Source organism: Mesoplodon mirus (assembly GCF_964341445.2).
Source record: "Mesoplodon mirus genome assembly, chromosome: 5".
NCBI lineage: Eukaryota > Metazoa > Chordata > Mammalia > Artiodactyla > Ziphiidae > Mesoplodon > Mesoplodon mirus.
The window spans coordinates 141753533-141777379 of record NC_138980.1 but is presented as its reverse complement, the minus strand read 5'-3'; the positions used below and the strand labels follow the sequence as shown (position 1 = coordinate 141777379).

The 23847-nt window shown below is 36.1% G+C and overlaps 1 protein-coding gene across 1 annotated transcript in view; it reads left to right on the top strand.

Moving 5' to 3' along the window:
- Positions 1–23847, top strand: part of MTREX (Mtr4 exosome RNA helicase) — a 127018-nt gene that overhangs the window by 23046 nt on the left and 80125 nt on the right. The window contains exons 6-10 of the mRNA XM_082624149.1: positions 11923–12097; positions 13830–13920; positions 21790–21914; positions 23003–23101; positions 23503–23605. Of these exons, the coding sequence (XP_082480275.1) occupies positions 11923–12097; positions 13830–13920; positions 21790–21914; positions 23003–23101; positions 23503–23605 (593 nt within the window). The remainder of the gene's footprint in view (positions 1–11922; positions 12098–13829; positions 13921–21789; positions 21915–23002; positions 23102–23502; positions 23606–23847) is intronic.

The window sequence follows — 23847 nt, the reverse complement described above, 5'->3', positions numbered from 1 at the left end:
ATACAATATGTGACCTTTTGTTTCTGTTTTATTTCACTAAGCATAATGATTTTAAGGTTCATCTGTGTTGTAGTTTACATCAGGGTTGGATTGCATTTTATGACTGATTAATATTGTATGGCTGGTTAATTGTATAGTATTAATATACCGCATTTTGTTTATCCATTCATCAATTTATGGGATATATGAGTATTCCCAGTTCTTTGGCTATTATGAATGATGCTGTTAGAAACATTTATGTACAACTTTTTGTTTGAACACATGGTTTTACTTCTCTTCAGTATGTACCTGGGAATGGAATCACTGGGTCATGTTTAATTCCATGTTTAACTTTTTGAGGAACCAGCAAACTGTTTTCCACAGCAGCTGCATCATTTTATTTTCCCATCATCATTTTATGAGGGCTTCAGTTTCTCCATATCCTTGCCAACACTTGTTACTACCTTTTTTTTTTGAAATTGATTATACAGTAAATTTATTTTATGATTGTTTTAAATAAAAACTTTTTAACGTGGATTTTCAGCATAGTACAAGTTAGAATAATGCAAAACATTTTTAAAGGTGAACTAATTAGGTTTCTGAAAAGAATTCCAGAAAGATAAAAAGCACAATGATGTTACTTATTTTAGACAAGATTATGGTTCTGTGGGTATCAGCATAATCCTGTATTATGTACATTGTTTCTAGATTCTGATCATGTGAAGTTTATTATTTTTAAATTATTTTTTCTTCCAGTTTTATTGAGATACAGTTGATACATAGCACAGTGTAAGTTTAAGGTTTGCAGCATAATGATTTGACTTACATGCATCATAAAATGATTATCATAATAAGTTTGGTGAACATCCATCATTTCATACAGATACAGATTTAAAGAAATAGAGAAAAATTTTTTTCTTGTGATGAGAAAGAACTCTTAGGATTTACTCTTTTAACAACTTCTTTATGTAATCTTCAGCAGTGTTAATTATATTTATTGTATTGTACATTACATCCCTATTACTCATAACTGGAAGTTTCTACCTTTTGACCATCTTCATCCCAACATCCCCCACCCCAACTTGTGGTAACCATAGATCTCATCTCTTTTTCTGTAAGTTTATTTTGAAGTGTAATTGACCTGTAACACTATGTTAGTTCCTATTACACAGCGTAGTGATTTGATAATTCTGTACATTTCAAAATGGTCACCACAATAAGTCTGGTTACAATATGTCACCATAAAAATATATTACGTAGTTATTAGACTATATTCCCCATACTGTATGTTTCATTCCCATGACTCATTTATTTTGCAACTGGAAGTTTTTACCTCTTAATCTCCCTTACCTATTTCTTTCCTCCCCTCACCACCCTCCCCTCTGGTGACTACCTGTTGGTTTTCTGTTTCTATAACTGTTTCTCTTTTGTTGTGTTTGTTCATTTGTTTTGTTTTTTAGATTCCACATACAAGTGAAATCATACAGTATTTGTCTTTCTCTGTCTGACTTATTTCACTTAGCACAATACCCTCTAGGTCCATCTATGTTGTTGCAAATGGCAAGATTTCATTTTTTATGGTTTAGTAATATTCTATTGGATATGCAATACCACATCTTTTTTTTTTTTTTCTTCTCCACATCTTCTTTATCCATTTATTGATGGGCACTTGGGCACAAGGGTTCCCTTTTGTCCTCATTCTCACCAACACTTGTTTCTTGCCTCTTTGATGATAGCCATCCTGTCAGGTGTGAGGTGATATCTCATTGTGGTTTTGATTTGCATTTTCTTAATGACTGATGATATTGAACATTTTTTAATGTGCTCTTTCTCCTTTTTATGTCTTTGGAGATATGTCTGCTTAAGTCTTTTTTTAACTTGTTCATTGGGTTGTTTGTCTTGTTGAATTGTGATAGTTGTTTTGTATTCTGATACTAGTTCCTTGTCATATATGATTTTCAAAAATTTTCTCTCATTCTGTAGGTCATCTTTTCACTTTCTTGAGTGTCCTTTCAGGTACAGATGTCTTTAATTTGATGAACTGCAGTTCATCTGTTTTCTTTTGTTGCTTGTGTCATTTATAAGAAACCGTTGCCTAATCAAGGTCACAAAGATTTACACCTATATTTTCTTCTAAGAGTTTTGTAATTTTAGCTATTATATTAGGTCTTTGATCCATTTTGAGGGTTTTTTATTTTTGTAGGTCCAACTTCATTATTTTGCATATGGATATCCAGTTGTCTCAGAATTTGTTGAAAGACTATTTTTTCCCCTCTATCTTGGCATCTTTTCGAAAATCAATTTGAGTTTTCAGGTTAACTATTAATAATTTATAATATATTTTATTTCTTCATTATGGAGAAATTACAGCTTTCCTATTGAGCAGCTGAATTAGGTATTCTTAACAGTGATCACCTAAAGAGTAAAGAAGATCATAGAGGAAGAAAACTTAAAAATGGCTCCACTCTCCCTATTCATCATTGCCTTTACCTTGGCATAATGGTGGATATATTTCATGAGTTCTGGAATATTGTCCTTTGGGATAGTCAGGGCCTATCTGGTTATTGTATATTAGTCTTTCTAGACCTTGGCTTAGGTGTAACTCAAAATTTTTCTCTTTGCAGGGGAGTTAGACAAGTGAAGCTTTGGATCTTAGATTATCATTCTAATGGCATCAGCCAATTGCAGATTAGTCTTTATCTGTTTCCGAGATTCAAACACATTATGGTCAGGTACTGCCCTAGTTCTATCCAGTGGAGTAGGACTAATTTTTTTATTTTTATTTTTTTTTTATTTATTTATTTTTTTTTTGCGGTATGCGGGCCTCTCACTGTTGTGGCCTCTCCCGTTGCGGAGCACAGGCTCCGGATGCGCAGGCCCAGCGGCCATGGCTCACGGGCCCAGCCGCTCCGTGGCATATGGGGTCCTCCCAGACCGGGGCACGAACCCGTATCCCCTGCATCGGCAGGCGGACTCTCAACCACTGCGCCACCAGGGAGGCCCAGGACTAATTTTTTTATTGGTCCACTTTTCAGAAGGTGCTGAAGTCAAAAGTTGGTTTCCTCCTAAGGCACAAATATAGAAGAGGTTTGACTATTTTTAGTTCAATTATTTTATCTCACTTAGAAAAGTATACAATAGTTTGGTGCATTATCCATTTAAAGGCAACATATATAGTCATTAGGATTCTGGGCAGTAGTGTAACTTTGTTTTCATTTTTCCTACAAAAGCAGACTGATTTTCAGTGTGGGAAATTTTCATGTATATGCTAAAACCTGCTCTCATACTCTGGGTTAGGAGAACATAAAGAGATGTTTAAGAAATTCACCAGGTTTATAGACACCTTTGAAAACCTGGTGAGGACTGCTGTGGAAACCAGTCTGGTACTTATTCAAAAAGTTAAATGTAGAATTACTATATGACTCAGCAATTCCACTCCTAGGTATATTACTCCAAAGAATTGAAAACAGATACACAGATACTTATACATGAATGTTCATAGCAGCACTGTTCACAGCAGTGAAAAGGTAGAAACAACCCAGAAGTCCATCAGTTGATGAATAGATAAATAAATCTGGTTTATCTGTACAATGAAATATTACCCAGCTGTAACATCAGTGAAGTACTGATACACGCTACAGTGTGGGTGAACCTCAGAAACATGCTGAGTAAAAGAAGCCAGACTCAGTAGGTATGATTCCATTTGTGTGAAATATCCCGTATGACTTCATTTATGTGAAATATCTCAGGTAAATGCCTAGAGACAGAAAGATTGGTGGAGGCCAGGGGATGCTGAGAGGAGGGGAGCAAAAAGTAACTGCCTAATGGGTATGGGGTTTTTGGAAGGATGAGAATTATGTTTCAGAATCAGGTAGAGGTGGTGGTTGCACAACATAGTGAATGTACTAAATGCCACTGAATTGTACACTTTAAAATGGTTAATTTTATGTTGTATGAATCTTACCTCAATAAAAAATGTGATGAGGTATATATTTTTATGTACATACCATATTTTATAATTTCAGGGAGTGGTTCATGGATCTCAGATAAAGATTTCCCCTAGGGATTCAAGGACTTGCGGTAAACTCCGGCTTTAGCTGGTTAACTGTAGCAAGTACAATATTTTATTTGTACATCTGGTGCTAGGGTTAACATTTTGGTACCAGATTATCTATGTAATTGAGTAGTTTTCTGGCCCTGATGGTTTTTTTATTTTATGTAAAGCTTTTTTTAAAAGCTTTATTAGTATATAATTTAAATATTATTAAATTCACCCATTTAAAGTATACAGTTCAGTGAGTTTTAATAAATTTGTACAGCTGTGCAACCCTCTCCAGTTTTAGACTTCCATACATACAGTTTTGTTACGTGTGTTTGCTTTCAATTCCCACCTCCAACCCTAGGCAAACACTCATCAGCTTTGTCTAAATAGTTTTGCCTTTTCTAGAAGTTTCATGTAAATGAAATCATGTAATGTGGAGTCTTTTGTGTCTTTTTTTTTCCCTGTTTAGAATAACATTTTTGAGGTTCATTCATGTTACATATATCACTAGTTCATTTCTTTTTTTTTTAATGCTTGGCTTATTTATTTATTTTTGGCTGTGTTGGGTCTTCATTTCTGTGTGAGGGCTTTCTCTAGTTGTGGCAAGCAGGGACCACTCTTCATCGCGGTGTGCAGACCTCTCACTACTGCGGCCTCTCTTGTTGCAGAGCACAGGCTCCAGATGCGCAGGCTCAGTAGTTGTGGCTCATGGGCCTAGTTGCTCCGTGGCATGTGGAATCTTCCCAGACTGGGGCTCAAACCCATGTCCCCTGCATTAGCAGATGGATTCTCAACCACTGTGCCACCAGGGAAGCCCCCATTTCCTTTTATTTATAAGTAGTATTACATTTTATGGATACCTGACATTTTATTTACCTATTCAGTTGATAGACATTTGAGTTGTTTTGTGTTTTTGACCATTGTGAGTAGTTCTGATATAAACATTCATGTACAAGTCTGTGTGTGGACATGTTTTTATTTCTCTTGGGTAGTACCTGTAATTGTTGGGTTTTATGGCAAATATATATTTAACTGTTCAGTAAATTGCCAGATTGTTTTCCAAAGTGGCTGTACCATTTTGTGTTCCTACTGATAATGGATGAGGGTGCCAGTTTCTCTATGTCCTTACCACCTCTTGTCATTATCTTTTTTGATTATACCTATTTTAGTGAGTATATAGTAATGTCTCATAGTGGTCTTGAATTTCTACAATGACTAAAAATGTTAAGTATCAATTTCCTCTGCTTATCTTAAATGAAATATCCATTTGTATATCTTAAATGAAATATCTATTTCAGTCTTTCACTGATTTTTAAAATTGAGATGTTGGTCTTACTGCATCATAAATAATTCTTTAAACTATCTTAATGTTATCTTTTGTAGAACAAAAGATTTTTATTTTGATGTTCAGCTCAGTTTTTTCTTTTATGGATTGATTGATTATGCTTTTGATGTCAATACTTAAGACATTTTTGCCTATCCCAAATCACAAATATTTTCTCTTATATTTTCTTTTTTTTTTTTTTTGCGGTATGCGGGCCTCTCACTGTTGTGGCCTCTCCCATGTGGAGCACAGGGCCTGGACGCACAGGCTCAGCGGCCATGGCTCACGGGCCCAGCCGCTCTGCGGCATGTGGGATCTTCCCAGACCGGGGCACGAACCCGTGTCCCCTGCATTGGCAGGCGGACTCTCAACCACTGTGCCACCAGGGAAGACCTCTTATATTTTCTTTTTGAAGTTTATAGTATTAGCTCTTACACTTAGAGCTATGATTTCCTTTGAATTAATTTTTATGTATGATGTGAGGTAAAGGGGGTTTAAATTAATCTTTTTGTATGTGGATAATTGTTCTAGTTGAAAAACTTATTTTTCCACTGAATTACCGTTGAATTGAATTGACTATTGAATTACTAGTGAATTGACTATAATTGTATGGATTTGGTTTTGGACTTCCTATTCTGTTGGTCTCTGTGTGTATCCTTATACCAGTACCACACTATCTTGATTACTGTAGCTTTAAAGTCAGTATTGAATTTAGGCAATTAGAGTCCTCTAACTTCCCTCTTTCTGAAAATCGTTTGGGCTTCTCTAGGTCCTTTGCATTCTTCAATAAAATTTTAAGATTAGTTTGTTAATTTCTACCAAAAAAGACTACTTGCATAGGGATTGTGTTGAATTTATAGATTAATCTGGGGAGAATTTTCATCTTAACATTGTTATATACTCTTCCAGTCCGTGAGCATGGTATATTTCTTCATTATTCACATCTTCTTTGATTTCCCTCAGCAGTATTTTGTAGTTTCAGTGTACAGGTCTTACATTTTCTTAAATCTCTTTCTAAGTATTTTATTGCTTCATGCTATTGCAAATGGCATTCTTTCTTAAGTTCATATTTGTATTGTTAGTGACTTGTATACTGAAGTACAGTTTATTTTTTAATTTTTTTTAACATCTTTATTGGAGTATAATGGCTTTACAATGGTGTGTTAGTTTCTGCTTTATAACAAAGTGAATCAGCTATACATATATCCCCATATCTCCTCCCTCTTGCATCTCCCTCCCACCCTCCCTATCCCACCCCTCTAGGTGGTCACAAAGCACCGAGCCGATCTCCCTGTGCTATGCGGCTGCTTCCCACTAGCCTATCTATTTTACATTTGGTAGTGTATATAAGTCCACGCCACTCTCTTCGTCCCAGCTTACCCTTCCACCTCCCCCCCATACCGTGTCCTCAAGTCCATTCTCTACGTCTGCATCTTTATTCCTGTCCTGCCCCTATGTTCTTCAGAACCTTTTTTTATCTTTTAGATTCCATATATATGTGTTTCTGACTTATGAAGTACAGTTTATTTTTATATGCTGATATTTTATCTTGTCAGTTTGTTAATATACTTGCTTACTAACAAGTTTTAGTAACTTTCATGTTCCATAAGATTTTCTACATAGGTGGGCATATTGTCTGTGAATAAAGACAGTTTTTGCTGCTTCTTTCTGATATGTTATCCCTTTAGTTTCTTTTTCTTATTGCATTGGCAATATCCAGTACATTGTTGAATAGTAGTAGTGATGGTAGCTGTCCTTGTCTGTTCCTGATCTTAAAGGAAGAACATTCAGTGTTTCACCATGAAGTGTGATATTAGCTATAGTTTTTTTCCTAGGTGCCTTTTATCAGGTTGAGGAAGTTCCTTTCTATTCTCAATTGGGAATAAATGAAAAAAATTTTAAAACACCTATTTGAATGGCTATTATCAAAATGACGAGAGATAACAAGTGTTGGCAAGGATATGAAGAACAGGGAACCTTTGTGCACTGTTGTGGGAATATAAATTGGTACAGTCACTATGGAAAGCAGTGTGGAGGTTTCTCAAAAAATTAGAAATAGAGTATAATCCAGCAGTCCCACTTCTGGATATATATCTAAAGGAAATGAAATTAGTATCTCAAAGAGATACCTGCATTCCTATTCACAATACCCAAGACAAGGAAACAACCTATGTCCCTCAACAGATGAGTGGATAAAGAAAATGTGATATCTATCTGTCTGTCTATATCCATAAACACACACACTGTTGATCACAATGGAAAATTATTTAGCCATCCAAAAAAGGAAATCCTGCTATTTGTGACAGCATGAATGGACCTTGAGAGCATTATAAGTCAAATAAGTCAGAGAAAGACAAAGACTGTGTGATCTCACTTTCACATGGAATCTAAAAAAGCTGAACGCATTGAAACGGAGTTGAATGGTGGTTGCCAGGGGCTGAGGTGGACAGGGTGGAGGAAGTAGGAAGATATTGATCAAAGGAAACAAACTTCCAGTTACAAAATGAGTAAGTTCTGGGGATCTAATTTAGAGCATGGTTATTATCTTTAAAAATACTGTATTATACACTTGAAAGCTGCTAAGAGAGTAGATCTTAAATGTTTTTACCAGAAAAAAAACAAAAGGTAATTAGGTGATGGAGATGTTAATTAACCTTATTATAGTAATCATTTCACAGTATATATGTGTAACAAATCTTCTTACAGTGTATAGTTTAAACTTACACAATGTTACATGTCAATTATATCTCAATAAAGCTGGGAAAAATAAGTGTATTGAAGATTAAAAAAGAAGCATTGTATTTTATCAAATCCTTTTTCCATCTATAGAGACAAGGATATGGTATTTGCTTTTTACTCTGTTAATGTGGTATATTACATCTGTTTTTTGTTAAACCATCCTTATGTTCCTGAAATAAACCTGGTTGTTTATGGCAGATGATCATCTTATATGATGTTGCCAGTTTCAGTTTGCACATATTTTCTTCTGGAATATCTTTGAATCTTATCTTCATGAGGGATTTTGGTGTGTAATTTTCTTTTCTTACAAGGTCATTGTCTAGGTTTGATACCATGTTATTACTGACCTGATAATGTAAGTTGGGAAGTGTTCCCTCCTGGTCTGTCTTCTGAAAGGATTTGTGTAGTTTTGGTATTTTCTCTTTAAATGTTTGACAAAATTTACTAATTAAGCCATCTAAACCACCTAGGCTTTTCTTCGTGGGAAGATTTTTAAATTCCTAACTCAGTTTGCTTTCTTCTTGAGCCAGTTTTGGTAATCTGTGTCTATCAAGGAATTACTTAAAGTGGAATTAGATTGATTTTAGATTATTCTTCCTGTCTAATGTAAGTGTTTAAAACTATTATTTTCTCTCTTAGTACTGCTTTACATGCATCCCATAAATTTTGGTAGTTACATTTTATTTTCAATTCAATTCATTTTTTTAATTTCTCTTGGTTTCCTCTTACGTTTACTTTTCAAGCATTTGGTGGTTTTCCATACACCCTTCTGTTTTGGTTTCTAATTTAATTTCTTTGTGGTTGGAGAAGATACTTTATGATTTCAATAATTTGATTTAATGACTGATGTGGTTGATTTTGTTGTTTTTCAGTAATGTGTCTCATGTCTTAACAGGCTTCTATTATATTTAACAAATATTTTTTAGTATACTATTTTAATTCCTCTGTTGATTTTTTTTTTAGCTTTGAGTTATGTTTTTAGTGATTACTCTAGGGCTTACAGTATACATTTTTAACTAAATCACAGCCACAATTTCTGTAAAATATTGTTACCTTGCTCTAATATTTCTTCCTCCTTTTTTTCTGCTATTTTTGTCACACATATTTCAACTATATGTTATACATCCAGTGTAATACAATGTTAAAATAATGTTTTTGCTTTAAACAGTCTTATATTTTTAAAAATATTAATTGAATAAAAGAGAAGCACAAACCCTATACAGTCTTGTATTTACCCACATATATATCCTTTTTAGAACTATACTTTTCTCTATATTCGAGTTAAAGAATTTTTTAAGAATATTTCTTCTGGGGTTGATGTGTTAGCAGTAAATTTACTCAGTTTTTATTTGGAAATGTCTTTATTTTGCTTTTATTTTTGAAAGGATAATGTCACTGAATATGTAATTCTTGGTTGACAGTTTTTTTTCTTTCAACATTGGATACTCATTCGGCTGACATTGTTTCATTCTACTCCATTATTTCCCGTCAGAAGTAAGCCTTAATTTTAATGGTATTCTCTTGTATGTTTTGAGTTGTTTTTCTCTTGCTGCTTTGAAGACTTTCAGCAGTTTGACTCTACTTCTAGGTGTGATTCCAAAGGTTTTCCTGCTTGGGTTCATCGTGCTTGTGGTGTCTATAATGTTCTTTAAAACAAAACTAGGAAGTTTTTTTATTGTTATTTTTTCATATATTTATCTTGCGTCTTTCTCAGTTTGGAACTTATATTTGGACACTTGAGGTTGTTGCATAGATCTTTGAGTGTCTGTTTATTTTTCTTCTATTTTTCTCTTTAGATTTGATAATTTCTGTTGATCTATCTTCATATTTAGATACTTTCTTCTGCCATCTCAGATCTGCTCTTGAGCCACCTAGTGGATTTTTCATTTCAATTATTGTACTTTTCATCTGTAGAGTTTTCATTTGGTTATGTTGTTATAGTTTCAGGTGTCTGTTGAGATTGCCTATTTGTTGAATCATTGTTCTATTTCCTTTAATTCTTAGAACATGGTTTCCTTACATTTTTTGGACATGTTTGTAATAGCTTCTTTGAAGTCTTTGCTAAGTCCAGCATCTGGGCCCACTCAGTTTCTCGTGACTGCTTCTTTTTCTTAAGTATTGATCACTTTCCTGTTTCTTTTTATATCTTCTAATTTTTTTGTAGCATCTGTATATTCTTTTCTCTTTCATGTATGTCTCTTACTATTCATATTTGATCATGTTTGGACAACTTTTAATTTTTTAATTGTTTATTTCACTGGGGGCATGGTTGGGATAAATTTTTTTTAAGTAATTTATTTTTATTTATTTATTTATTTTTGGCTGCATTGGGTCTTTGTTGCTGCACGTGCAGACCTTCTCCAGTTGCGGCGAGCAGGGGCTACTCCTCATTGAGGTGCGCAGGCTTCTCATTGTGTTGGCTTCTCTTGTTGCAGAGCACAGGCTCTAGGCACGTGAGCTTTAGCAGCTGTGGCACATGGCTCAGCAGTTGTGGTTCATGGGCTCCAGAGCACAGGCTCAGCAGCTGTGGCGCACAGGCCTAGCCACTCCGCGGCCTCTGGGATCTGCCCAGGCCAGGGATCGAATCTGTATCCCCTGCAATGGCAGGCGGATTCCTAACCACTGTGCCACCAGGGAAATCCCATATTTTTTTTCCCCAAATAGGTTATAAGTCTGTTGTGGATAGGAACTGTATCTTAAATAAGGAGGATCTACCATGCTGCTAATAAGTTTAGTTCTGATTTCATGGTCTATTTTTAAATACTTAACTCTGCTGAATTTTCTTCAAAAAGGAAAAACTATATTGCATTCTATTAATCTCTGCAGAAGAACTATTGGAACCTGCCTTAATTTCCAGTCAAGGACAGACTTGATGGGACTTCCCTGGTGGTCCAGTGGTAAAGAATCCACCTTACAATGCAGGGGTTGTGAGTTCGATCCCTGGTCAGGGAACTGAGATCCCACATGCCACAGGGAAACTGAGCCTGCGTGCCACAACTAACCGAGCTCATGCGCCTCAACTAGAACCTGTGTGCCGTAAATTACAGGGCCCATGCACTCTGGAACCCATGCGCCCTGGAGCCTCCATGCCACAACTAGAGAAGAGAAAATCCACACACCACAACTAGAGAGAAACCCACACACCTCAGTGAAGATCCTGCTTGCCGCAACTAAGACCCAACACAGCCAAGAATAAAATTTTAAATTTAAGTAATAAATAAATCTTTAAAAAAGAAAAAGTTTGCTGACCAAAAAAAAGGTCAGAACTGTTTATTTAAAATAACAGAGGACAGACTTGATAACTAATACATGTGGGGAGAGAATACATATGTGTTAACTTATTTGTGAAACTCAGAAAAACTCATTTTCCAGTGTTTCCTAAGTATTTATACTCTGTGTATGTATAAATTGACAGGCAGAGGCTCTGTAAACTTTTGGAGGCCCATCTAGAGAAACAAATGTGTTTTCCTTCCAAGAAATAGGGTAATAACCATTAGTAATCCATTGGTATTGGTAATTAAGTTACATTAACTCCAAGAGACCAGAGTTTAAACCATTGGTATTAGTAATTAAGTTACATTAACTCCAAGAGACCAGAGTTTAAAACGTTTTTATTCATTTAGACCAATATTCTTCACATTTATCATCGTTATTACTATTATTATAGTTTTTTGAAAGTAAATAGAATAAGACATTAATATTCTGCAAAATCTATTTAAGATACGTAATTAGGGAAAGTTTGAACACAATTTATGTGTGAATAGAATTTTTTAAATCACATACTTCTAAAGACATGGTTTTGTGAATTCTTTATTCTTATTTGTTTTCACATTTTTAGATATGCCATTGCATTGGCCTTAAGGGAAAAACAGCGTGTAATATTTACTAGCCCAATTAAGGCCCTGAGTAACCAGAAATACCGTGAAATGTATGAAGAATTTCAAGATGTTGGTCTGATGACTGGAGATGTTACTATTAATCCTACAGCATCTTGTCTTGTTATGACCACAGAGGTAATTTATATCGTGTCTCAATTAAATTAATTTTCCTTTTAATTAGTGTGGCTATTCAGTTAAAACAGCTAATGTTTTATTACTTGCTCTATATCGATAAAAATGTTACATTTTACTGTCTGAGTAGATTTACTTGAAAGGGATAGAATTCATCTTAAAACAAGTTCTAATAATTGAATTTAGTTGTAAATTACCAATATTTCTGTTATTTGTCATAATATAGATGCAGTTTTTTCTTCACAAAATATTTTTAAAGGTGTATTGTCAGTGACATGAAAATAATTTGATGGTTTTGTATAATTTCAAGGATTTCAGTACATAGTTTCGAATATGTAGTAGCTCCTTGTTCTGTGTGATTTTTTTTTCTTCTGTATCTGAGTGTTGATACAAATAGATAACTAACTTTTTAAAAAATGCCCAGTTATGTTTAGCTTCTTTCCATAATCACAGTTAAGTTTTACATATCTTTGTAACATCTTACATTTTGGACACTATTAGCTGTCTTTACTAAGTACTTTTGTACATGATTGAATTATATCATTGTATTTTACAAAGACATGGTACACTAGAGAGCATAAATTAGCTTCTGACTTTTAGAGTTACCCAAAAGCATTGCTCACGTTTCATTTTGGTGCCTAAAGTAAGTTTATTTTCCATTCTCAAAACTTTCTTCCATCCGTGGAAGATTTCTTTAACTCAGAAATCAGAATAACAGTTGCTAGAAAGTATTCATATTGGTAAGATGAGGTAGAAAAAGTGGATAACAGTATAAGATCCATTGTGTTAGATAGAAGATAACTTTAAGTTATTCTTGTATTCTAGCAAGTGTAGGTCTTGGGTTAAGCACTGTACATGCAAGGAAGTGGCTTCTTTTTCAAGATATGTGGATATGGAGATGATAATTCTTTCCATGGATTATATCTGATTACTTACTTGAGAAGTCATTTATTTTGGATTTAGGGAAGGAATATTATGTATTTAAGAGATATGTATCTCCCTAAAATTATTATCATTATTATTATTATTTTGTGGTACGCGGGCCTCTCACTGTTGTGGCCTCTCCTGTTGCGGAGCACAGGCTCCGGACATGCAGGCTCAGCAGCCATGGCTCATGGGCCTAGCTGCTCTGCAGCATGTGGGATCTTCCCGGACCGGGGCACGAACCCGTGTCCCCTGCATCAGCAGGCGGACTCACAACCACTGTGCCACCAGGGAAGCCCTCCCTAAAATTATTTTAATCTTTCCGTTAAAAAAGAATATCCAGGGGCTTCCCTGGTGGCGCAGTGGTTGAGAATCTGCCTGCTAATGCAGGGGACACAGGTTCGTGCCCTGGTCTGGGAGGATCCCATATGCCGCGGAGCAACTAGGCCCGTGAGCCACGACTACTGAGCCTGCGCGTCTGGAGCCTGTGCTCCGCAACAAGAGGCCGCGATGCTGAGAGGCCCGCGCACTGCGATGAAGAGTGGCCCCCACTTGCCACAACTAGAGAAAGCCCTCGCACAGAAACGAAGACGCAACACAGCAAAAATAAATTAATTAATTAATAAAAACTCCTACCCCCAACATCTTCTTTAAAAAAAAAAAAAAAAAAAAGGTTAAGATCTAACGTCTTCATATGTCCAATTAGCCCTTTAAAAAAAAAAAAAAAAAAAAAGAATATCCAAAATTTCTTGTTAGATAGAAGAGCTTTTGATATGTCAGAATCCTGCTAAATCTTCTCCTTTTTCTTTAGATTTTGAGAAGTATGCTGTACAGAGGTTCTGAAGTTATGCGAGAAGTTGCTTGGGTCATATTTGATGAAATTCATTACATGAGAGATTCAGGTATATTCTGTAGTGTTGTTGAGATGTGAGCATGTATTCTATTTAAGAATGGCATTAGGTAGGGCGGAGTCAAGATGGCGTACTATTAGGATGCGGAATTCGCGTCTCCTCACAACTAGGGTACCTACCAGGTACCAGTGGGGGACCACGGACACCTAAGAGACAGGAGAAAACCCCAGTGACCGTGTAGGATGTGGGGCGTGGGGGGAGTGAAGTGGGAGGAGAAGTGGAGACAGGATGGGACTGGCATCCCTGAGGGGCAGCTTAGGGAGGGGAAGGGATCCCATGCCCAACGGGGGAAATTGGGGAACCATTGGATCAAAAGGGAGCATGGCCAGGTTTCCCCTCCCCAGTTGGACCCCCAGGAACCTGTTGAGATTCCGGGCCTGATCCTCTGCCCACCTAGTCTCCCTCCAGCCACGTGGGTCCTGAGGGAGTGGGGGGGAGGAAAGGGGGAGAAAAACTAAAGGCCGGACCTCTGGGATGGCACCCCTGAGGGGTGGCTGGGGGAGAGAAGGAGTTCCTGCACCCAGCAGGACCTACCCACGATTAAGGGTCCAGTGGCAATGTGGGAGACCCCAGGGGAGACAGTGGGGGAGGTTCACGAAAGAACAGAAGGGAATGGGGCCAGTGCTTTCCCTGTCCACTTAGGCAGCAGGAAGCATTTTGGGCTCCCGGACCTAATACTCTGTCCTCGGAGCCTCCCATCTACAGAGCACAGCCCAAGCCCCGCCACTACACCCCCACCCAGGGCCCTACTTCTACACTCGGAGAATCCCTCCAATGAGCTGGGCCTAAATCCCACCCACACACCCTCAGTCAGGGCCCTACCTCCTAACTCCTGAACCCCACACTCCAGAGGCCCTCCTTTCGACATGCTGCCTTTCCCCTTCTGCTCAGGCCCCGCCCCACGCTCACCCCACCACCCGCCTAGGTCCCACCCCACCCTAAATCCTGCCACTACCTAAGTTCCACCCCCTACCTAAACTCCTTCTGCATAGCCAAGGCTTTTTTGTTTTTTCTTCCCTTTTTTTTTCTTTTCCTTTTTCCTTTTAGATTGTTGTTCTGTTTTACATTGTTGATTCATTGCTGTTGATTCTTTTATATTTTTATTTTTCCTAATCTTTTATTTTTCTAATTTTATTTTATTCTTTATACTTTGTTAGTGATCTCTCCTTATGGCTTGTTGCCCCCCCCCCCTTTTTTCCTTCTGCTGTGGTTTTATTTTACCTTGTTGCAGTTGTTTCAATTATAGTTTTATTTTTCCTAATATACCTTTATCTTTCTGATTTTATTTTCTCTTTTATTCTTGATATTGTACTACTCCTTTTTCCTTTCTTTCTTTCTTCTTTTTTTTTTTTTACTGCACCACGAAGCTTGCAGGATTTTGGTTCCCAGGCCAGAAGTTGGGCCCGAGCTCCTGTGGTGGGAGCTCCAAGTCCAAACCACAGGACTAACAGAGAACCTCAGACCACAGGGAATATCATTAGGAGTGAGGCCTCCCAGAGGTGATCATCATAGCATTAGGAACAAGCTCATCTAACTGCTTGCAAACTCCAGTGCTGGACGTCTCAGGCCCAACAACCACTAAGGCAGGAATACAGCAGCACCCATCCAAAAAAACAAAAAAAAGAAATGGCAAAAGGATATATTACAGACGAAGGAGTAGGGGAAAAACCTACAAGACCAAATAAATGAAGATGACATAAGCAACCTCCTGAAAAGGAATTCAGAATAATGATAGTAAAGATGATCCCAAATCTCGGAAACAGAATGGAGAAAATACAAGAAACATTTAACAAGGACCGAGAACGAAACAGCAGACAAGCAGTGATGAACAACACAATTACTGAAATTAAAAATACTCTAGAAGGAATCAATAACAATACCTGAAGCAGAAGAACGGATAAATAAGCTGGAAGATAAAACGGTGTAAATAACTGCCAGGGAGCAGAATAAACAAAAAGGAATGAAAAGACTTGAGGACAGTCTCAGAGACCTTTGGGACAACATTAAACGCAGCAACATTCGAATGGTAGAGGGGTCCCAGAAGAAGAGAAAGAGAAAGGGATTGAGAAAATATTTGAAGACATTATAGTCAAGAACTTCTCTAACATGGGAAAGGAAATAAGTCCAGGAAGGACAGAGAGTACCATCAGGATAAATCCAAAGAGAGACACACTGAGACACATCTTAAACTATCAAAAATTAAATACAAAGTAAAAATATTAAAAGCAGTAAGGGAAAAACAACAAATAATATACAAGGGAATCCCCATAAGGTTAACAGCTGATTTTTCAGCAGAAACCAGGCAAGCCAGAAGGGAGTGACAGGACATATTTAAAGTGATGAAAGGGAAAAACCTACAGCCAAGATTACCCTACCCAGCAAGGATCTCATTCAGATTCGATAGAGAAATTAAAACTTTAACAGATAGGCAAACGTTAAGAGAATTCAGGACCATCAAACCAGCTTTACAACAAATGCTAAAGGAGATTTTCTAGGCAGGAAACACAAGAGAAGGAAAAGACCTACGAAAACAAACCCGAAGCAATTAAGAAAATGGTAATAGGAACATACATATTGATAATTACGTTAAATGTAAATGGATAAAATGCTCCAACCAAAAGACGTCAATTGGCTGAATGGATACCAAAACAAGACCTGTACATATGCTGTCTACAAGAGACCCACTTCAGACCTAGGGACACGTACAGACTGAAAGTGAGAGGATGGAAAAGGATACTCCATGCAAGTGGAAATCAAAAGAAAGCTGAAGTAGCAATTCTCATATCAGACAAAATAGACTTTAAAATAAAGACTATTACAAGAGACAAAGAAGGACACTACATAATGATCAAGGGATTGATCCAAGAAGAAGATATAACAATTGTAAATATTTATGCACCCAACATAGGAGTACCACAATACATAAGGCAAATGCTAACAGCCATAAAAGGTGAAATAGACAGTACTACAATCATAGTAGGGAACTTTAACACTCCACCACTTTCACCAATGGACAGATCAACCAAGATGAAAATAAGGAAACACAAGCTTTAAATGATACATTAAACAAGATGGAAAAGAAAAAAAAAAAGATGGGTTTAATATTTATAGGATATTCCATCCAAAAACAACAGAATACACTTTACTCTCTTGTGCTCATGGAACATTCTCCAGGATAGATCATATCTTGGGTCACAAATCAAGCCTTGGTAAATTTAAGAAAATTGAAATCATATCAAATATTTTTTCCAACCTCAACACTGTGAGACTAGATATCAATTACAGAAAGAAATCTGTAAAAAATACAACCACATGGAAGCTAAACAATACACTACTAAATAACCAAGAAATGAAGAAATCAAATCACTGAAGAAATCTAAGAGGAAACCAAAAAATACCTAGAAACAAATGACAATGAAAACACAGTGAACCCAAACTTATGGGATCCAGCAAAAGCAGTTTTAAGAGGAAGTTTATAGCAATACAATCAGACCTCAAGAAACAAAAATATCTCAAACAACCTAATCTTGCACCTAAAGCAATTAGAGAAAGAAAAACAAAAAACCCCTGAAATTAGTTGAAGGAAAGAAATCATAAAGATCAGAAATAAATGGAAAAGAAATGAAAGAAGTAGTAGCAAATATCAATAAAACTAAAAGCTGATTATTTGAGAAAACAAAGAATATTGATAAACCATTAGCCAGACTCACTAAGAAAAAAAGGGAGAAGACTCAAATCAACAGAATTAGAAATGAAAAAGGGGAAGTAACAACTGACAATGCAGAAATACAAGGATCCTGAGAGATTACTACAAGCAACTGTATGCCAATAAAATGGAAAACCTGGAAGAAGTGGACACATTCTTAGAAAAGCACAGCCTTCCGAGACTGAACCATGAAGAAATAGAAAATATAAACAGACAATCACAAGCACTGAAACTGAGACTGTGATTAAAAATCTTCCAACAAACAAAAGCACAGCACCAGATGGCTTCACAGCCAAATTCTATCAAACACTTAGAGAAGAGCTAGCATCTATCGTTCTCAAAGTCTTCCAAAATATAGCAGAGGTAGGAACAGTCCCAAACTCTTTCTATGAGGCCACCATCACCTGATCCAAAACTAGATGAAGATGTCACACAGAAAACTACAGGCCAATATCACTATGATGAACATAGATGCAAAATCCTCAACAAAATAGTAGCAAACAGAATCCAACAGCACATTAAAAGGATCATACACCATGATCAAGTGGTTTATCCCAGGAATGGAAGGATTCTTCAGTATACGCAAATCCATCAGTGTGATACAGCATATTAACAAATTGAAGGATGAAACCCATATGATCATCTCAATAGATGCAGAAAAAACTTTTGACAAAATTCAACACCCATTTATGATAAAAACTCTCCAGAAGAGAGGCATAGAAGGAACCTACCTGAACATAATAAAGGCCATATATGACAAACCCACAGCCAACATCATTCTCAGTGGTGAAAAACTGAAACCATTTCCTCAGGAAACAAGACAAGGTTACCCACTCTCTCATTTTACCTCACCACTTTTATTCAACATAGTTTTGGAAGTTTTACCCACAGCAATCAGAGAAGAAAAAGAAGTAAGAGGAATTCAAATTGGAAAAGAAGTTAAACTGTCACTGTCTGCAGGTGACATGATACTATACATAGAGAATCCTAAAGATGCTACCAGAAAACTACTAGAGCTAATCAATAAATTTGGTAGAGTAGCAGGATACAAAATTAATGTACAGAAATCTCTTGCATGCCTATACACTGATGATGAAAAATCTGAAAGAAATTAAGTAAACACTCCCATTTACCACTGCAACAAAAAGAATAAAATACGTAGGAATAAACCTACCTAAGGATACAAAAGACCTGTATGCAGAAAACTATAAGACACTGATGAAAGAAATTAAAGATGATACAAAGGGAGGGAGAGATATATTCTTGGATTGTATGAATCAACATTGTGAAAAGGACTGTACTGTCCAAAGCAATCTACAGATTCAGTGCAATCCCTATCAAACTACCAGTGGCATGTTTCACAGAAGTAGAACAGAAAATTGCACAATTTGTATTGAAACACAAAAGATCCCGAATAGCCAAAGCAGTCTTGAGAAACAAAAACAGACCTGGAGGAATCAGGCTCCTGGACTTCAGACTATGCTAGAAAGCTACAGTAATCAAGACAGTATGGTACTGACAAAAAACAGAAACAGATCAGTGGAACAGGGTAGAAAGCACGGAGATAAACCCACGCACATATGGTCACCTTATCTTTGGTAAAGGAGGCAAGAATATACAGTGGAGAAAAGAGCGTCTGCAATAAGTGGTGCTGGGAAAATTGGATAGCTACACGTAAAAGAATGAAATTAGAACACTTCCTAAACCATACACAAAAATAAACTCAAAATGTATTAAAGACCTAAATGTAAGGTCAGACACTGTAAAACTCTTAGAGCAAAACATAGGAAGAACACTGACATAAATCACAGCAAGGTCGTTTTTGACCCACCTCCTAGAGAAATGGAAATAAAAACAAAAATAAACACATGGGACCTAATGAAACTTAAAAGCTGTTTCACAGCAAAGGAAACCATAAGACCAAAATGCAGTCCTCAGAACAGGAGAAAATATTTGCAGAAGAAGCAACTGACAAAGGATTAATCTCCAGAATATACAAGCAGCTCACGCAGCTCAATATCAAAAAAACAACCCAATCCAAAAATGGACAGAAGACCTAAATAGACATTTCTCCAGAGAAGATATACAGATTGCTAGCAAACACGTGAAAAGATGCTCAACGCCACTAATCATTAGAGAAATGCAAATCAAAACTAAAATGAGGTATCACCTCACTTCAGTCAGAATGGGCATCATCAAAAAATCTACAAAGTAAATGCTGGAGAGGGTGTGGAGAAAACGGAACCCTCTTGCATGGTTGGTGGGAAAGTAAATTAATACAGCCACTGTGGAGAACAGTATGGAGGTTCCTTAAAAAACTAAAAATAGAACTACCATACGACCCAGCAGTCCCACTACTGGGCATATACCTTGAGAAAACCATAATTCAGAAAGAGTCATGTACCACAGTGTTCATTGCAGCACTATTTATAATAGCCAGGACATGGAAGCAACCTAAGTGTCTGTCGACATATGAATGGATAAAGAAGATGTGGCACATACATACAATGGAATATTATTCAGCCATAAAAAGAAACGAAATTGAATTATTTGTAGTGAGGTGGATGGACCTAAAGTCTGTTATACAGAGTGAAGTAAGTCAGAAAGAGAACAAATACCGTATGCTAACACATGTATATGGAATCTAAAAAAAAAAAAAATGGTTTTGAAGAACCTTGGAGCAAGATAGGAATAAAGACACAGAGGTAGACAATGGACTTGACATGGGGAGGGAGAAGTGTAAGCTGGGATGAAGAGAGAGTAGCACTGACATACATACAGTACCAAATGTAAAATAGCTAGTGGGAAGCAGCTGCATGGCACAGGGAGATCAGCTTGGTGCTTTGTGACCACCTAGAAGGGTGGGATGAGGGTGGGAGGGAGATGCACGAGGGAGGGGATATGTGGATATATGTATGCATATAGATGATTCACTTTGTTATGCAGCAGAAGCTAACAACACTAAATCATACTCTATTAATAAAGATGTTTAAAAAAAAAAGAATGGCATTAGGAATTTGGAACAAGTAGTTGTTGATTTCCATGTGAGTAGAGTTCTCATAAACTAATTTGTGGATAACATGATGTGATATTTCCAGTAGGATCTCATTCAGTTACAGCTTCTTAAAAAGTAACAACTTCTGTGTGAGAAAATGCAAATTCACATTTTAAAAATGGAATTAAAATTAGTTCCCTTTAATAGAGAGCTCTCCTGTATAACTAATGCTAAGGAATTTCCAAAACTTCTAGCCTACAAAGTTAACATTCTTGATTTTTATTTTATTTTTTTAAATAAGTGCATGTTTATGGTAAAAATAAAGTGAGGATTATGAAATAAAAATGAGCAAAATATTTATCCCTTTACTTGAACGATTGCACTACTGTAATGGAAAAGTAAGTTTACTTGGAATTTTGGGTGGAACTTGGAGGGCGAAAGTTAACAGACACATGTAAAATTTAAATGTTTAATATGTACACACTTAAAGCTTAGTTTTTATTTGAATTAAAGCAGTGAGTTAACCTGTATTCATAGTGAAAGTAATACAAGTTTAAGAAATCATTTACCCTTTTTTCAAAATTTCACTTTTGTGAAATTCATAAGATTAGGTTCTATACAGAGTTATTTTGGTTTTTAAATCATGAATCCTGTATTGATTTGTTCATTTATGGGAGGGAAATTCTCACATGGATTTTTCCATTTTTTTTCCATCTGACTTATAGTTTTGTTGTTTATCAAATCTTTCTTTCATCTCTGGAGATCATGATGGTAATTTAGATGAACGATGCTATATGCTGTAGTAATGGTGTTTCTTTGAAATTTGTTACTGTGACTTTCTATAAGCCAGCAACTTCTGCTTCTCTAAGTGAGATGGAAATACTATTTCCATTGTCCTGGGACTCTTGTTAGGCTGTTTGAACAGCATTCAGTTTGGCACTGCTTTTTGCAGGCTGTTATTTCAGAGTACATTGTGTTCATGGTGGTTTAGTCTACTAACTTCCTACTAAATGAATTCATGGTTAGAACTAAAGTAGTTTACGGTAAGGGTCTGTGGCTAAAAATATCCTTGTGCAACATGGTCTGTATTTCTAATTATTGAGCTTGAGAGAAAATAATGAAGTGACATTGAATTCCAAGGTGTATTTGTATTTTTCAGAGCGTGGTGTCGTATGGGAAGAAACTATTATTTTGCTTCCTGATAATGTTCACTATGTCTTTCTTTCGGCTACTATTCCAAATGCCCGGCAGTTTGCTGAATGGATTTGCCACTTACATAAACAGGTATTTTCTTTCCCTTTTTTGATGTTTTCAATATTTAAAATGTTACAAGTTGGCCTTACTATATCCTGTACTTCATTCCTGATGCTGCCTAGAATAAAGAAGACATTTTAATGTAAAACTACTTGTTAAATCAAGCAAGCTTATCAAAATAAACCGACTAATTTTTTATAAGTGTGAATTTTCTGAGTCCCATCTCAAACCCAATACATCAAAATCTCTGGAAGTAGGATCTTGGGTTTTGAAATCTTTAACTTTTAAACGCTCCCAAATTGATCATGATGACCTGCCAGGTTTGGAAACTATCTGTTCGTACAATGAACCACGAGTACACAGAGAATTTTCTCTAAGACCTCGGTACTGGGAAAAAGCTGGGCATTTCCTGAGAGGGTGATTTGATTGTTTTCATGTGAATGCAGACTTTTTACTGACTGTATTTCCTTTTTGCTTTTCTAGTCTAATTTTAGCAGCATTAAAGGACCTTATAACAAGCTTTTGTTCATGTGTACTAAATTTATTCTTGGTTTTATTTTTCTGCCCTTATTTTTCCTTTATACCAGAATGCTGACAAATTTTTTTTTTATCCATTTATAAGCTCTCTAATGGTATTTTTGTAACATCCATGTTGCTTCTGTAGGATAGAAACACAGTGGATCTTCTGGAGGAGTTAGATCAACCTGCTGTTTTAGTAAGGCTTTGAAAAGCCTCTGGGCTAGAAAAGTTCCATTTTACCTCAGGGAGCATTCTGTGTCACCATTACTGCTGCTACGGAGAAATTGAAGTCTTCTTTAATTATGACATCACAGGTCTAGGGTATGGATCCAAGATCATATGGAAACTCAAATCATGTATTGATATTTATCCCTGATTAGGGAATTAGTAAAATTGAACAGATGGTAGTGTAATTTGATAGACCTCATTTTTCCCCATTTTTCTCTTCCTGACTTAAGGGTTTTTTTAAAAAACTTTTTTCTTTTTGAAATGTTGAATTCAAAAGTTTGTCTCCTTAAGGTGTTTTAGGTAGGTCATATACATGGTATTATTTTGAAGAAATAAAATATATGGTTAATTAGTTTTCTTTGTTTTTACAGCCTTGTCATGTAATTTACACAGATTATCGGCCTACTCCATTACAGCACTACATTTTTCCAGCAGGGGGAGATGGTCTGCACCTTGTGGTTGATGAAAATGTAAGGGAGTAATTATAATTCTTATATCTATAATATCATACTTTGCTGTTTATACCCATTTTTCTTTAAACTAGAGAAGAATGGCAGAAATCCGTTTTTTTTCTTAAGTAGTTTTGTGGTCCAGAGTTATTGTTGGTTTTTTGTGTATGTATGTTTATGTCAAAAATTATATTTAAGACTCGTATTTTTTAATGCATGGATTAGATTTCCTTCCTTTTCCAGTATTTTTTAAATGCCTTGAGAATAAGGGGCTCTGGACATGTTTTAGATATCTTATGTTTTGCTTTTCCCAGTTATTATATTAAATTATTTATTATTTAAGGAGCTCTGTTTTGAGGTATGAAAAAATATTTGCATTATGATTAGGTATTAAGTTACACAGAAAAATTTTGTGATTCCAGGGTGACTTCAGAGAAGATAATTTTAATACTGCGATGCAGGTACTTCGAGATGCTGGTGATTTGGCAAAAGGAGATCAGAAGGGGAGAAAAGGAGGAACAAAAGGTGATTTGGAACTTTGTTTTAAGAGAATTTTACATGTAAATTGTATTTTCAGGTTACATTTTTTGGGGTTTTTTTATTTAACTTTTTTCCCCTCAGGGGGCTGTATAAAGAGCTAGATAGTGTATGATAAAATTGGATGAATAAAGGTTTAATCTCTTTTTCCTCTATGACATTTACTGAGATATAGTTCATATACAATTCACCCATTAAAGTATACAATTCAACAGTTGTTAGTACATTCA